This window comes from Arabidopsis lyrata (assembly GCF_000004255.2).
Source record: "Arabidopsis lyrata subsp. lyrata unplaced genomic scaffold ARALYscaffold_6, whole genome shotgun sequence".
Classification (NCBI taxonomy): Eukaryota; Viridiplantae; Streptophyta; class Magnoliopsida; order Brassicales; family Brassicaceae; genus Arabidopsis; species Arabidopsis lyrata.
In genome coordinates this window covers 92,523-107,688 of record NW_003302550.1, presented here as the reverse complement: position 1 = coordinate 107,688, position 15,166 = coordinate 92,523, and the positions used below count along the sequence as shown (strand labels likewise).

The 15,166-nt window shown below is 40.0% G+C and overlaps 4 protein-coding genes across 5 annotated transcripts; 2 read left to right on the top strand and 2 right to left on the bottom strand.

Moving 5' to 3' along the window:
* The first annotated feature begins 350 nt into the window (after positions 1–350).
* LOC9309064 (protein LURP-one-related 15) lies at positions 351–1,821 on the top strand. The gene is made up of 3 exons (XM_021023259.1): positions 351–888; positions 993–1,220; positions 1,510–1,821. Exons 1-3 carry the CDS (start codon positions 607–609, stop codon positions 1,651–1,653), a joined length of 654 nt encoding a protein of 217 aa, XP_020878918.1. The 5' UTR covers positions 351–606; the 3' UTR covers positions 1,654–1,821.
* Positions 1,822–1,916: 95 nt separating this feature from the next.
* Positions 1,917–4,822, top strand: LOC9306970 (target of Myb protein 1). Its single transcript, XM_021023256.1, has 9 exons — positions 1,917–2,459; positions 2,536–2,614; positions 2,699–2,797; positions 2,923–3,036; positions 3,117–3,277; positions 3,354–3,435; positions 3,528–3,613; positions 3,702–3,950; positions 4,030–4,822. The coding sequence occupies exons 1-9, from the start codon at positions 2,302–2,304 to the stop codon at positions 4,700–4,702; spliced, it is 1,701 nt and encodes a 566-aa protein (XP_020878915.1). The 5' UTR covers positions 1,917–2,301; the 3' UTR covers positions 4,703–4,822.
* A 60-nt stretch (positions 4,823–4,882) lies between these two features.
* LOC9306969 (regulatory-associated protein of TOR 2) lies at positions 4,883–12,639 on the bottom strand. The gene is made up of 23 exons (XM_021023255.1): positions 12,152–12,639; positions 11,975–12,077; positions 11,814–11,899; positions 11,573–11,731; positions 11,371–11,487; positions 11,111–11,268; positions 10,409–10,563; positions 10,130–10,274; positions 9,971–10,049; positions 9,779–9,880; positions 9,480–9,563; positions 9,264–9,374; positions 8,593–8,946; positions 8,311–8,494; positions 7,511–8,041; positions 7,088–7,405; positions 6,869–6,995; positions 6,439–6,563; positions 6,194–6,339; positions 5,996–6,097; positions 5,763–5,848; positions 5,559–5,640; positions 4,883–5,475 (listed from the first exon to the last, which is right to left on the bottom strand). The coding sequence occupies exons 1-23, from the start codon at positions 12,443–12,445 to the stop codon at positions 5,134–5,136; spliced, it is 3,990 nt and encodes a 1,329-aa protein (XP_020878914.1). The 5' UTR covers positions 12,446–12,639; the 3' UTR covers positions 4,883–5,133.
* Positions 12,640–12,832: 193 nt separating this feature from the next.
* Positions 12,833–14,624, bottom strand: LOC9306968. Of its 2 annotated transcripts, none has more exons than XM_021023258.1 (4): positions 14,423–14,624; positions 13,674–14,237; positions 13,260–13,598; positions 12,833–13,180 (listed from the first exon to the last, which is right to left on the bottom strand). In XM_021023258.1, exons 1-4 carry the CDS (start codon positions 14,558–14,560, stop codon positions 12,959–12,961), a joined length of 1,263 nt encoding a protein of 420 aa, XP_020878917.1. In that variant the 5' UTR covers positions 14,561–14,624; the 3' UTR covers positions 12,833–12,958. The 2 variants fall into 2 exon arrangements, with proteins under 2 accessions (XP_020878917.1, XP_002870898.2); XM_002870852.2 differs by having other exon boundaries at positions 13,674–14,234; positions 14,423–14,622.
* Positions 14,625–15,166: the final 542 nt, after the last annotated feature.

Below are 15,166 nucleotides of genomic sequence, written 5' to 3'. Positions count from 1 at the left end.
AAAGTATGGAAACGAAAAAAACCAAAAAAATATGATTGGAGTGGTAGACGACGAAGAAGAACAAAAGAATAAATTATTTGGATGGTTAGCAAAGCTGTATAAAACGACCGTCGACACGAGTAAAATCTATTTTTTCCGTGTTAAAAGGTAACAAAACGCGTCGTCAGATTTGGACCGTGTTAAGAAAATTGACAAGCGTGTTAAATTTATGAAACAAATTATCCTGATATATTCCCTTACTTAATTTCATAAATAAGGAACAATTTGATATATTCGTCTACTTGATGAATAAGAAAAGTGTAACAAGGAAACTAATTAAAATAGCCTCTCAAATCTAATTCTCTTTTTTTGTTTGTTCTTAGAGGAAATCTTTATCTTGGAATCTTAATCTAATCTTAAATTAAAGTTTATACTTGTAAACCTTTTCTCTTTTAAAAGTCAACATATTCGATCAGATATTTATTTCTTTTATAAAGTCTAATAAGACCTGAAACTTATCTTCACGACACAACGAGACCAAAAAAAAAAGAAAATATTTCAATCAAAGCAAAACAAAAACAAAAAATAGAGAGATCAGTGAATCAATTTTGGAGGAGAAAGAAAAGAATGGAGCAGCCGTACGTGTATGCATACCCACAAGGCACAGGGCCTTCGGGACCTCCGCCTCCACAAGCCGGAGGAGTGATAGTGGATCCAAGGTATTGCGCTCCTTACCCTGTAGATCTGGCTATCGTACGGAAGATGATGAAGTTGACGGACGGCAACTTCGTGATAACGGACGTCAACGGAAACCTGCTGTTCAAGGTGAAGGAACCGGTGTTTGGTCTTCACGACAAGAGGATCTTGCTTGATGGTTCTGGTAATCCGGTCGTGACTTTGAGAGAAAAGGTCAGAGATTAGTTTTTAAAAAACATAGCACACACACATGTATACACGTAACTAGGCTTGATGATTTATTATAATAAATAACTATGTTGGTTTTGTGATTGCAGATGGTGAGCATGCATGACAGATGGCAAGTGTTTAGAGGAGGGAGCACAGAACAGCGTGATCTGCTTTACACGGTGAAGAGATCGTCGATGCTTCAGCTAAAGACAAAACTTGATGTGTTTTTGGGACACAACAAAGATGAGAAGAGATGTGACTTCAGAGTCAAAGGGAGTTGGCTCGAGCGTTCTTGTGTTGTTTACGCCGGCGAATCTGACGCCATTGTTGCCCAAGTAAACTCTCTTTCCTTCATTATTAGTACTTTTTACTTAAGTCCTTTAGGACCCATCTCATTTATCAATTTCTACGCATCATCTCACATGTCTCTCCACAGTTCACACATTAAAGTAGCAATGTTTAAATCCGGTATTGATCTTTGGTTTACTGTTTTAGAAGCCGGTTTTGATTTCGGTTTGGATCAAAAGCTAATAAATAATATATTAGCTTATGAATTGCGAAGAATTAAGAAAAAAAAACATTTATTAATAGAAAGGATTTAATGGTATGGTTTTTGATGGGCAGATGCACAGGATGCACACAGTGCAGAGCGTATTTTTGGGAAAAGACAATTTCTCAGTGACTGTTTATCCAAACGTCGATTATGCCTTCATTGCCTCTCTCGTCGTCATTCTTGATGACGTCAACCGCGAAGACCGCACCGCCTGAATTATCTCAGTTTATAATTATCATCAATAATGTGCTATTTACTGGTATTGTTGTACCTATTCGTAGTCTCTCCACTGTTAAACTTTGTGTGATCATTTCAGTTGTAAAATAAGCAAATTATTGTACTTCTCGTTAATGTTTAATAAGTACAACTAGTAATAGAGTATTTATTTTTTTCTTCACATGATTTTTGTTTTCAGAATATCTAATTAATTTTGCATTAATGTTTCGATTCTCTTACCAACACTACCATGTATATCAATCATTACAAAATTTTATGTTAGTGACGAGACATTTCACAATCTATTTTTTTTTTAAACATTAATGAGAAATATACAATTATAAAAAAAAAAAATCCAAGCCGATCTCAAAATATTTAACGGCCCAAATGGTTATAGAAAACACACTTGCTGTAGGTCTCGGGAAGTAAAATAATCAGACAAATCCATGTGGCAATAACTGCTGGAGGAGTGGGACCGGGTGTTACTGAGAAGACATGGCCCAAAACAAGTGTGAACGAATTTGTCTTATTTATTTATTCTACAAGGCGAGTCTTATTTATTTATAGAGACATTTCACATACTATTTATAGACGAGAATTTGTGGAATAAAGGCATTTTTAGACGAGAATTTGTGTGGAATTTGGAAATGAGGCCATCTTCTTCTTCTTCCTCATCCTCTGCTTCTCCTTCGTTTACGCTGTCTTCAGTGACAGTGACGGTGGACAAAGCCACAAGCGAGCTTCTCCGCACTCCTGATTGGACCATCATCATCGCCATCTGCGATTCCCTCAATTCTAATTGCTGGTAAATCTCACAAATATTTGATGATCTTGCTTAGATATCATCATGAATCCCGATCTTGATGTTGAAATTTTGGCAGGCAATGCAAATATGCGATCAAAGCCGTGAAGAGAAGATTGCAGCACAAGAGTTCTAAAGTGCAATTACTCACTTTAACGGTACACTCTCTTTTTCCTTTTCATGAATGAATGCTCTCTCTTGTCTCTTGATTATAACTGCATCCACTATCTTCATCCCCTTAGTTGTTGGAGGCAATGCACAAAAATTGTGGTGACTTTGTGCATTCTCATATCACTAAGAAACATCTTCTTGAAGATATGGTTAAGATTGTCAGGAAAAAGGTAATTTATTTTATTTATTATGAGCTCTCTTTTTTAACTCCTCCAAGTCACCCTCTTTTTTTCATTTTTTTATTTTGTGGATATAATAATCTTTGATATGTTTGAGTGTTGAACTTGTGTGAAAGGGTGATTTTGAAGTAAGAAACAGAATCTTGCTATTGTTGGATACTTGGAATGAAGCATTCAGTGGAGTTCCTTGTAAATACCCTCACTACAATTGGGCGTACCAAGAGCTTAAAGTAACCCCACTTTCTTAGAAATTTATCTATCTTTCATTCTTTAGCTTATTATTAGCCTCTCATTCCTTTTGAATCGACAGGGGTGTGGGGTGACATTCCCACAGCGTTCCAAAGAAGCACCCCTGATGCTTGCACCACCACCTCCAGTGACACATTCTTCTTCATCTTCTATGAATTTAATGTCCATCGGTTCATTTAGAAGGCTCGACGAAACTATGGCTACAGAAATTGAGGGCCTAAGGTAAGCTGAGTGCCTATGTTTCTCAAAACAACCTACTACATTTTCAGTTACTTACATTGTTGATTGATTGTTTCAGCTTATCAAGCCTTGAATCCATGAGAAATGTGATGGATCTTGTGAACGACATGGTTCAAGCAGTGAATCCATCTGATAAATCAGTAAGTGTGATATCAATCCTTTTCAACAATCTAATACTATTTAAACCTCTCAATAATCTCTCTGGTTTGGTAATAAATATAATCTTTCACAGGCTGTAAAAGATGAGCTAATAGTTGATCTAGTAGAGCAGTGCAGATCTAATCAGAAGAAACTAATCCAGATGCTCACTACAACTGCGTCTGTCTTCTCCACCTTTCTGCTACATCTTCTTCTTCAGCTTTACTTGTTCCTTTTTTTCTTACCTGTTCTGCCTTCTTCTTATCAGTCATGAGGATGTTATGACACGTGGGCTCGAGCTGAATGACTCTTTGCAGGTAGTGCTCGCGAGACATGATGCTATTGCATCTGGTGTCTCTCTTCCTATGTTGGAGGCCCCAGAGACAAGCTCTGCCCTCAAGACTTATGATGCTGCTGCTCTTGAGTCTGACTCTGAGTCATCTTCGTCGTCGAGCAGTGAAAGTGAAACAGATGAAGAGGAGGATCTTAAAGATGACTTTATGCAGCTAGCCAAAAGGTTAACCATTCACTCACAAACTCAGACATTAGTATTTTACACTCACAAAGTAATTTATAGACATTCTCGAATTTGCAAGGCACGCTCTATTAAGTGCCGAACACAGCGATGAAGAAGAAGAAACATTGCTTCTAGGCACTGACAATGAAAAAATAGCGAAAACAGAAGCCAAGACAAAGTGCAAAGATCTAGCTTTGTTCGATACAACAACAACAACCACCAAGTCAGAGCAGGACATTATTGAACTTCTCAGCCTAACTCTGTCAACAACTGCTCTACCCTCCCCACAAACGCAACCTCAAATGCAACCACAAACGCAACCTCCATCGTTTTTTGCTGATGATAATATTCTTATGAACAGCTACGTTGTCCCCTGGGCACAGTCCCAAGAAGAACCGCAAGTCCCAAAAATGACTCAGTTTGCTCCATCGGGACCTCAGTTTCAGCCATGGCCTCTGCAGCAGCAACAACCGTTTACATACGGTTATCCTCAGCCACAATGGAGCGGTGGTCAAGTAAATAGTAATGAAACAACATTGTGGAGCCAAGGATGCAATGAGAATAAGGTTTTTGAGAGAAACTTGCAATACTCAAACTCCTTCCCCGCTAGAGCCACATGGACATCCGGTGCTGCCTCTGTGCCTACGGTGGTGGACGGGCAGGCGCAGAGGCCGTATGTTCCTCCGTACAAATTGTTTGAAGATCTTAATGTTTTCCGGAACGCAGATGGAGGCGTTAGGAGTAGCAAATGACCTTTGTTGTAATTACGTTATAATAGTTCCAAAAGACTTCAAATTACTACAGTTACAAATTAACAAAGAGAACTAATAAGACTTCCAAGGTGAGGTAGAAATCTTTGGAAACTTAATATATGATTAAGGAATAAATAGTTAAAGTTGACAGAGATCGAACTTTACTTGTGCCATTTTCTTTGCCCAAGAATCCAAGATGAATAGACAAATAATAAGAAATATGAAGATGTAAAAAAATACACACACAAGAACTATTTACAAAGCATTTATATGCGTAATATAGTCGCAAATTTATTTGGCAAAGCCTCCTCAATTAGTATTGCTTGCATCTTTTCATCGGAGGCTAATTAATCAACTCTACAAATAATACCCAATTTTACCCCAACTCCCTAAATTCACTTTGCATTCACTAACTTACTAGTTGTCATGATCTATCTAGGTGGTTGCGTGTTGTGGTGGGTGTATAAAGAGACGAAGGAGCCAGCAGCTCCGGCAGCTAGCAATACCTGGTAAGGGTGAAAGGCGAGGCAACTGACTGGGCCAATCTTTTGGGCCATGAAGGAAGTGTGGTACTTTATGATCCCAAGTTGTTCTCCCTTAAGGCTGAACACTTTTATTAGCTGTTTGGCTGACCCGCTCGCTATGATTGGAGCGTGTCTATGGACACCCAATGCTGTCAGTGATCCTCGGTGCGCGTCTATCGTTAGGTATGTCTTCTTAGTTATTTTTAGGTCCAGAAACTGAATGTCACCTGCTTGTGATGCGCTCACAATCTGAGACAACAAACATGTCAAGTGAGGAACTAAATGACCTTATGTACTGACTGACGAGAAGCAAATATTTGGGTATGTGTAACCTTTGCCGGATCGAGTCCAGGCTGAAAGCTGAGTCCAACTACTTTTTCTACTCTCTGATGAGGCCGAGTGGCACACACAAGCCTATACATTGGAGAAGTGAGATTTCTTCTAGTCTTTAACTAATAATCTTTGTTACTATGTTTAAAAGCAGAGTAACCGAATTAGATCCAAAGGTGAGAATTAAACAAGCTTAAGTAACTTACAAGTCAGGTGTCCGAACGTCGTAGAGTCTTACAGATCCATCCGCAAAACCAGCAGCAAGTTGACTCCCATGCACTTGAGAAGCCGACTGCAAATAAACACATAGACACAAATTAAGTTACCCATCAAGCAAGATCCAACCAGTCCTAGAGATCCTGTCTTCATATAGACAAAAGAAGATCTAGATAGTATCTATTTGTAACACAGATATACAAGTTTGCATATGCTAGCTTACAAGGGCTGTGACCCTGCACTCTGATTCAGAGGGCACAGATTTGACGAGCTGTTCTCTCTCCAGGTCCCAAAGCATGATTGATGACGATTCCCCAGAAACATACTGTAGACACCAGTAATGCGTCAAATGCAAAGTAAAGCAAGTTTCACAATTCCAAATATAATTAGATTGAGTGTTGTTAATAAAGTGGCTATATACCAAGTAACCCGACTGCTGTTGCCAGTCCACGACAGCGTTCAGGCCACGTGCACCAGGCTTGTGACCTTGGATTGAAGAAAACCCTGTGACAAGTTTTTGTCTACCCTTTGTTGCGTAGTCTTTCCATATACGGACTGATCCATCGCCTACACAAGATTTCGGAACCACCGGTAAAAGCTTTTAACAGCCATACTCAATCAATAACTAACTTGCAAAAGACACTCTGGCAAGAGTTGGAACATTACATGAGGCAACAAGTAGCAGAGAGTCATCAAGTTCATTGACAAAGCAGAGCTTTGAAATTCCTTTGTCGGGAAAATCGTGATTATCAAAGCCATTAAGAAGAGTTGCTTCCTCGTAATTCCACACTCTGACAGGAAAGACAACTAAACTCAGAGTCCAACAGAGGCAATTAAGTCAAAGAGCAGTTTTTAGATGAAGCAGTGAAAGAGGGATTTCAAGGTGAAGCATTTTATAAATGACAGCACTAGATAGACCGCACTGATCCAACATATGTGTTCCGAGAGATTGACATTGGTAAATTTTACAAGTTGGTGCACCTAAATACCTGGTGTAAGAAATTAGCTAGTATTTAGCCTTATAGAGGGTAACCGGGATACAAATTGTTGATCTGAAGTCTATAATTTAAGGTAAGGCATGAAAAAATTTGCATACCTGATCCGTTCATTCTCATCGGCAGCAACTACAATAGGAGAAAAAGGGTGAAGGAGGGCCGTCTTTGTTCCCGTTTCAAACTTTGTATCCCAATTAGCAATAGGAATATTGTTGATCCCGCTGATTGCTGGTCGAGGACAAAAGAAGGTTGTGATACAGTTCAAGTAACTAGTATAGATATAACACAAGACACAAGATAAACAGATAAAAAAAACTTACATGAATGCTGGCATTTTGCAATATGCTCAAGCGAAAACTTTTCTTTCTCTTCTCTTTGGCCTACTATCTCTTCATTAGCATCTGCTCCACCAAGAAGAGGTTTAGAAAAGTAACCACAGCTCCAGTTGTAGATAGTTGATTGTGGAAGCAAACTCCGTTCAGACCCGCTTACGCCTAAAAGCGGATCAGCCAATCCAGAGTCTGGAGAACCCAGCAGATGAGGTCGGAGCTCTAGTGAACAAACTCTCCTCAGTCCAGTTAAATAACTTGTTTGAGGAGGGCTTACCGGAGGAGTCCTAAATGTTAGCGGCAGGTGACCTGTCAACATGAATTTCATGGTTAAATTACTTCAAGTTTATAATGGACAACTATTTCAAGATTCACATCAAATGATGATTCAAAAACACTGCATAACCAGCTTACCTGTATGCATATCAAACCATGAGGATGAGCGAACTAGGCCAGCCAAAGGAGTGTGAGATGCTGATGCTGCAACAATTTGTTCAATCCCAATAACAGATAGCACACGCCGCCCAAGGCTTGCAATACGCGGAGATGAATCTTTAGCTAACGTAAACATAGCCAGAACACACTGCGAATAGATAGCATTATCCAGCGGTCTTGGCTGATGGACAACTCCATTGTTGACACCATCATGGATGATTCCAGAATCAGAATGCAAGGAAGAATCATCAGATAATGGAGATCCTTGCATTGGCCCGGAAGAAGCTTCATGGAGGCTGCTTGAGATCCTCCCTTCACGAGCCACTGGTTGGCTATCAGGGCTAGCTCTAGTCAGAGAACCCATGTGTGAAGAAACAATTGTTGAAGTTCCAGCGTCGTGAAACTTGGCCATTGAAGGGAAAGAAGTTCGCAGAGAACTTTGGGGCTTCCAATATGAAGCTGCAACTGACTTTAGATGCTGTTTGTGTCCAAAGGCAAACCGTGCGAGAGCTGTGAGACAATAACAAGATATTGAGTGTATTCAGAAGATACAATCCAAGCATTACTTTCAAGCTTTCTAAACGGGAGAGATATGAGTTAAAAGGTTATTAACTGATGTAAAAAAAAAAAAGTTATTAATTTGAGTTAATACAGACACTAGAGATCATATAATACGACTAAAAGATAAATCCATATAGGTTTTTTCTCTGAACTTAATGGCACATGATGCAAATAGTGCCACAATTATGCATGATCAAAAGTTAACATGCTTTGCATACCTACAGCAACCTCTGCTCGGACAAGCGGGCTCCCATCTGAAACTACATCTAACAGACTTTTTATCATAATATCTTCAATTATAATATTTTCATTATCATCAAATTCTTCGTCACGAACACCTTTACCAGAGTCAAACCCAACATCAAGTAAGGTACCCAAGGCAAAAACAGCAGCAGCCCTGACCTACAAGAGATTGGTGTTGCCTGCGATTAGACTGCTATTTCAAAGCAAAAAAGAAACTGAAATCTGATAAGTTAGCTAAGCTTCAGGCGAAGCACCACCTCTGGTTGGGCCTCGGAAAGCAGAGGTATCAACTTCTCAGAAGCATTTGCCTCCTTACCCATTATTTGGGCCTCCACAAAGTCCTCCCACAACTTTCCAAGACAAAGACAAAGCCATTGAAGAAACAATGGTTCTGGCGGTGGATCACATGGTTGGGTTGCTTCGAGGTGGCCCAGACAAACACCAATTAAATTAGCTTCAAGACAAGATTCTTGGCCTTGTTTGTAGCCATCGACAATAACAGCCAAAACAAACGCAGCCATAGCACGTTGTTCTGGGAATGCATCAGAACTATCTAAAAATCGGATGAAATATATGTGGCCCCGGTCCTTCACAAGATCTACTTGACATGACTATAAAACAAATAGAAATCTCTCAAACGTTAGCAAAATTAAAAAAATGATAGGAAAACGAAGTGGCACAATAGAACGATGATCAAGATAAGGAACATATCCCAATGTCCACAGATAGGAGCAAGATGCACATAGAAATGTTAGTCACCATTTTATGGCATTTAGAATTTATCTTAGGAATAATTATATGAACAACTTATATCTTGGTCTTTCTCATTATCAAGAAAACAGAGGCACGTTAATAATACATCCCCAAATGGAACTAGCAGAGATATAACAAGAAACTAACAAGCAGAGACATAAAAAACTGCTTGCACCTTATCAAATGCAAGAATCTTTGTCCATATGAAAACAAGAATCTGCCGTAGCTCAATAGTTGTTTGCTGCAGCAGCTTTACTACGCAAGGATATATTCCAACGGATAAGGCCTATAAAAATATTCACTTCAAGTCAGGACATACACACAAGATAACATAGGAGAGGAAACGTCTAAGAACCAAGGGAAAAACAGGACTTCAAGGCATTAGAGGTACCAAATCGACAGCCCAAGGACCCATATCAAGAAATCGTCCAAGAAGTACAAGAGCACGAAACCGATGGCACTGGCTAAGTAAGACCTGATACAAATCAGTTTCCAAGTAAGCTAAGATGGTAAGATATAAACAGATATTAGATGGAAGAAGAATGAAGCCAATGATTGCTCCTTAGATCATCAATACGAAAGCAGCAGTGTAAATAAATGAAAATAGATTTGAATAATTGCTCATGGACCATCAGAAAGGGGCCTTTCTAAAAAACAAAAGGAAGGGTAAATTTAGGGTTCAGGTGGCACCTGAAGAACAATAGGCAACTGCTCCGGTGGCTTCTTATGCTCAGATCCGTGATCAAGCCAGACCTCAAAAGCTGTCAGTTGCTCAGTGAAAAATAGACTTGGCTAGAAAAATGAGAGTAACAAGCATTATCAACAATACATACAGTCATCATACCGAATCATAATTACAAGGAAATAATGGAAAAAACAAACCTGAAACTCCGTATTTGGGTCCAGAAAAAGTTTAGGAAGCTGAGAAAGGCAGATTTCAGCAGCCATGTCCCATGCATCCCTGGAAAACAGCTATTAGCTGAGGTAAAGAGCTCACATTCACAATTCATCAAAATGCAAATTAGGGATAACGTCCAATACCACATATGATGCTGATGCGTAGGAGGTAGCATAGGATGGGATATTGGGGTACAATTCCCGGACCGCATTATCCTCTCAGCAAGTAAGAAATTCCGGAAAAGGCTAGCAACCAACAAGTCCTGTCTGAATAATCTCTGGAAAAGTTCTGTGGGGTAAAACTAACTTCATGAGGAACGGAGAAAAACAAACAAAAAGACAAACTTGAGAGTTCGGGGCCTTGATACTATTTTTTGTCAACAATTTTGCACTGAATCATTAGGTGGAAAGTTTGGGAAGTACCGCGAGGAAGCACATTCCAGGCAATGGTGTCCGTGACTGCAGTAAAGATCCAGTTCAACTCTCCTAACAATGTTTTGCGGTCATTTTGGCGGCCGGGAATTCTATCAATAAGTGATTCATCTATAAATTCCTTCAGAAGAGAACGTCTGCAGAACCTGCAAAAAAAAAGCCTCTGTGAAAGCTGAAAGCTAAACCAAACTGCACAGATCCGGATGGACATAAATGACAGGCGATAACCTGAAGAATATAAATGATAGGAAACGTACAAAAGAAACAGAGCCTAGAACTGAAGGCGTGCGTCTCAATAAGTAACATGGGAGGAGAAGGCTATCAATAGGATAATAAGATGATCCAGTTAGTCTAAGTAGCACTACTTATCTACCAGCACCATCAAATGTTAAGACTCAAAAAATTTACGATAAACCATATGTAAGCCTAAGTTTCCTATGTAAACTAGTATGACAGTTGATAATAACCATATACCCTGATTAAGTCAACTTTCGGGAATTGCTGCATCAGCCAACCTTCAAACTAAAAACATATAAAGTAAGGTATTCTATCCATCATATGTTCGATCTTACCTATGGAGAAAGCAAGCACGTGCTAACTAAAATTTTTTGATGGAGTAACACCACGTTTCAGACCAAAGAAAAGGTGACCCTCAAGTACTTAAAGAAGACAGAGATTAAAAGAGAAACTTACCATTTCAATGCGATCTTAATAGGTGTGGTAAGGCAAGAAGTAAACACGTCAGCTGGAAATTCAACACTCTGAGGAAGTGTCTCATGTACATCACAAGCAGCCAGTAAAATGCAGTCTTTCGGGGGCCCAGACGAGCCAGAAGATTCCCCAACATGAAGCTACCGTAAAGAGTGAAACAATTTGATCATCATATGAAAAGTCAATTGTAATACCAAGTCCTAAACTCCACTAGTATCCAGACAATATGAGTAATTTGTTACCTCAGCGAAGGCATTGACAATGACCCTAGCAGCAGAGCAGTCAAAAACGTAAATTGCGGGTGTCTTCAACCAGGAATCAAGTTCGCTGACTGGCAAGGGAATGTACTGGGTAAAATTCTGCAGACACAAGATGAGTAGGTGGCTGAAAAGAGACAAGAAGAACATGGACAGTGTAGAAAGAAAGCTAAGGAAAAACTCTGACCTTATTGTAAACCCAGATTTCACCATTAGGTGTAGGTTTAGGGACACCATGGCCGTTATAATGAAACAAAACTCGCTCAGTCTTAGCAGTTTTCCGGCAAGACAAGCACAGCTTCCTGACATCGTCCTTTGTAGGATCCAGTTCCACCTTATATCGAGCCTGATAAAAATTAATAGAATACACAAATGAAGAGGAAGCAAAAACTGTCAAGAAAGAAAGGAGCTGGAAATGAAGTAGTCACCCGAGGCAGCCATCTCTCGTACTGAATGCTCAAGCTTTGGCCTATAGTCTCAAGAGCTCTTCTTGGTGGATAGATAGAAAAAGGATCTGCGATAAAAACAAAAAATGACTGCGGGAAACATTGAAACAAAGGGATAAGACAGAGTAAGGTGAAAGGTGGACCTATCCAGCATTCCAGTGTGGCGCATGGAGAGATCTTAATAACATCAGGGGGATCAACAGTAATGTGCAAACACATAACTAGAGCTACACATCCTGTTTTCATCTGCAAATCAAAAAAAAAAAAGGAACCTGAGAATTGATTGATGCAGACAGCTGGAAATAGAGATCGAAACTTACTCGCTCTTTAAGGCGCCATCTGGGGGATTGGACGATGTCTAAGGCCTCGGAGGCGTCGTGTCTAAGGTCGCAGAGCACAAGAGTCTGAGGCAAGTATGCCATGCTTGGGGCGGCGGAGAGATTCTCATAGCTGCTGCTAGCAAAATGATTGTAAATGCTTGGGGGAGAGGCGATGATGGACATGCGGGAATCATCGTGAGTGGAGGCGCAGTCGTCGTCGTTGTAGCGGTGATTGGTGACAGCGGTAACGGAAGATTGAGAGAGCCTGGAGACCATCAAGTCCCCTAATGCCATCCAAAGGAGAATGCCAAATCAATCAACAAAGACGGACAAGAGTGAAGCGGAAACCCTAGTAACACCGGAGGGAGAGTGAGGTAGTGGTGGCGGCACAAAGAGACAAGTGTGGAGAGATGCCAAATTTTGGGATTTTGTCATCATCATCAGAAGAAAGGGGAAAGTCGTCAATGCGTTTTGTCTCCCTCCTCTCCTCTCTTCTCTCCTTTTTTCTTCTCTTTTTTTCTTAATGGAAATCAACATATTTGTTTCTTTTTCAATAAATAAAAATATTGCTATATTTCCATTTTTCCTTCAATTACAACATAAATTATTCAATGATTTCTTTCCATGTTATTTTAACTTTATATTTAGGATTATTTTCTGTATGTGTTTGATAAATATCAATTTCAAAATTTAAGTCATTTCTTTCTATAATTAAAAATTTAACTAGCTTTTTAGTAGTATTTTAAGACAAATCGTTTTGTATTTGAATAAAAGAGAGAGAGAGAGAGAGAGAGAGGTGAAATAAGATTAGAAATGCCTAAACGTAAGGTTGAGACGTCCGGTTCGGAGATTGGACTCATTGAGTAGAGACATGGGAGCTGAGTTTGGTATGATGGACTTGACCCCATGGACTCCTTGTGCTTCTTCTACGTCTCTCTTCTCGCCGTACAAGAACTCTGCAGAGTCACCTACCGAGAAGGAGACTATCGGCAACCCTTTTACTATACTCTCTTGGCTTTCGTCTCGGTCCTGCACATTATTATACATTATCAGTGTCGACCACATGACAAGAGAACCCTTCAATGAGGTTTAAAATCAAACTGCACACCTGATGGAGACCAAGTCTTCCAGTTTCTGAGTAGAAGTTGACTATGCAAATGTCTGGTGACATCACTGGAAGTATCCTCTCCGCATCTTCTGTTCCTGATTCTCTGTCGATGAGAGCATGTGCTTCCCGGATCGCCTCTTCTACCAAGACACTAAATGCAACAGGGATGTCGGCTGCTTTACTATCTATGTCAGTGTTTTCACCGTACTTGGTCTGTGGATCCCAGTTTCTCCCAAGGCACATCATTTGCAGATGAAGCTTTGAGCCAACTCTATACCCCGGTTGGTAAAATCCTGCGGGCTTAACACCAAGTTCTCGGCATGTTTTCACAATGTCAACCTGTAAGCATGTACAGCTCATTACTTTACTAGCTAGCTAGAGAAATATATGTAGATTATGTGGTCAATTTTTTACCTGTATATCATGTGAAAGGAAGCCTTTAAGAAGCACCATTCCAGGCCTTAGAACTCTGTGTTTATTACTAACTTCAACAGTTTCCCCGTTTGTTTCATCCGCCAAAGCCCAATCGTTTATGCTTGTATCGAGGACTGAAGAACAAATGTCGAAAGGCGGATCCTCTCTCCTCTTAGGACTTTGATCCCTACTCTTGAATCCAGAATTTCTAACCTTGCGGATTTTCGAATTATGAGATTGTGAACTCTTACCCGGAGAAGAAGGGTTGATAGAATCAAGCTCAACAACACTTGTTTGTGAGCCAGCAGTACCAGCGCCAACCTCAAAAGTTGTCCCATTCACTTCTTCATCTATAAACAGTGAAGCCCGTCTCCTCCTCGTACCTTGATCCCTATGCTTACCCCTTGTCCAATTTTGAAACTGTGAACTTTTACATGAACTAGAAGGTTTGGTAGAACCAAGATCAACCTCACTTGTTGGTGAAACCTTCTTCTTCTTAGAGCCGCCAGTAAGTGGTGGAAATTGCTCGTCATAATTATTGAGTGATTCAAACGATGTAGTCTGCTTTACAGAAATAACACAATGTGTTCCTTTAGGTAATACTTTGATTGAGGTGATCATAGGAAAATCAATGGTGAGTTCATAATCTCTAAACAACAATATTGCTTGATAGGGTTTTACTTAAAAGGCACGAATGCCACTAGATAAAAAAGGAAATCTAAGAGCAATAACCTAAAACGATCACTCACTGGCGTCTTTCGAATCGGAGGGTGAGTAGAAGAAGAAGAAGAAGAACTCATTATCTTCCTCGCCGACGGAGAGTACATCCGAAGGAGGATCTGGTGGCGGGAAGTAAGAGAAAACGAGTGATAGAGAGACTTCATCATAGGCTACGACAACACTCGCATCGTCTTCTACGCCGTCGGCGAATCAGCAGTACACTATTTTAATTACATGGGCCCATGGGCCTCGTTACATATATAGCAAGGGCCTTCCACATTAACTAATTTGTGGGAGGGAAATGAGTTTTCTACGCGCACGACAAGCGAGTCCGGAACACGCTCCAATGGCAGCCGCCGACACCTTCCTTAACTTAATTTAGTGTTTAAATTTTGTTTAATGTCATTGTATTCAAATGTATTCTTACATCTAAGAAGAAAAAAGTTAATTAAAATTTTGACTCTAAAACCTACCAGGTGATATGAAAGATGTGTATATTTTATCTTTTAAAATGGACCAAATGATTCTGCTATTTCCAGTGCGAGGAGGTTGTAGAAAACCAATCATATTCGACAAAAAATCAATTAAGAAGAAACCAACCACCAAACCCCATTCATTAATTTGCTTTGCTTGGAAGACAGCTATATTTACACAAAAGAAGGCTTGTTCAAACTCACAATTACATTTTTACACGGAACCATCCATGTACAAAAGTAGGCCTGGACAAAAAAACCGTACCCGAGTACCCGAACCGAAACCGACCCGAAAAAACC

Coding starts and splice junctions, on each gene's coding strand:
- LOC9309064 (XM_021023259.1), top strand. CDS start 607: ATGGAGCAGCCGTACGTGTATGCATACCCACAAGGCACAGGGCCTTCG. Junction 889..992: donor TCGTGACTTTGAGAGAAAAG/GTCAGAGATTAG, acceptor TTGTGATTGCAG/ATGGTGAGCATGCATGACAG. Junction 1,221..1,509: donor CTGACGCCATTGTTGCCCAA/GTAAACTCTCTT, acceptor TTTGATGGGCAG/ATGCACAGGATGCACACAGT.
- LOC9306970 (XM_021023256.1), top strand. CDS start 2,302: ATGAGGCCATCTTCTTCTTCTTCCTCATCCTCTGCTTCTCCTTCGTTT. Junction 3,436..3,527: donor TGAATCCATCTGATAAATCA/GTAAGTGTGATA, acceptor AATCTTTCACAG/GCTGTAAAAGATGAGCTAAT. Junction 3,951..4,029: donor TTTATGCAGCTAGCCAAAAG/GTTAACCATTCA, acceptor CGAATTTGCAAG/GCACGCTCTATTAAGTGCCG.
- LOC9306969 (XM_021023255.1), bottom strand. CDS start 12,445: ATGGCATTAGGGGACTTGATGGTCTCCAGGCTCTCTCAATCTTCCGTT. Junction 8,947..9,263: donor AGATTCTTGCATTTGATAAG/GTGCAAGCAGTT, acceptor TTTGTTTTATAG/TCATGTCAAGTAGATCTTGT. Junction 7,406..7,510: donor ATGGTTTGATATGCATACAG/GTAAGCTGGTTA, acceptor TCATGTTGACAG/GTCACCTGCCGCTAACATTT.
- LOC9306968 (XM_021023258.1), bottom strand. CDS start 14,560: ATGATGAAGTCTCTCTATCACTCGTTTTCTCTTACTTCCCGCCACCAG. Junction 13,599..13,673: donor TCCTTTCACATGATATACAG/GTAAAAAATTGA, acceptor ACATGCTTACAG/GTTGACATTGTGAAAACATG. Junction 13,181..13,259: donor GAAGACTTGGTCTCCATCAG/GTGTGCAGTTTG, acceptor AATAATGTGCAG/GACCGAGACGAAAGCCAAGA.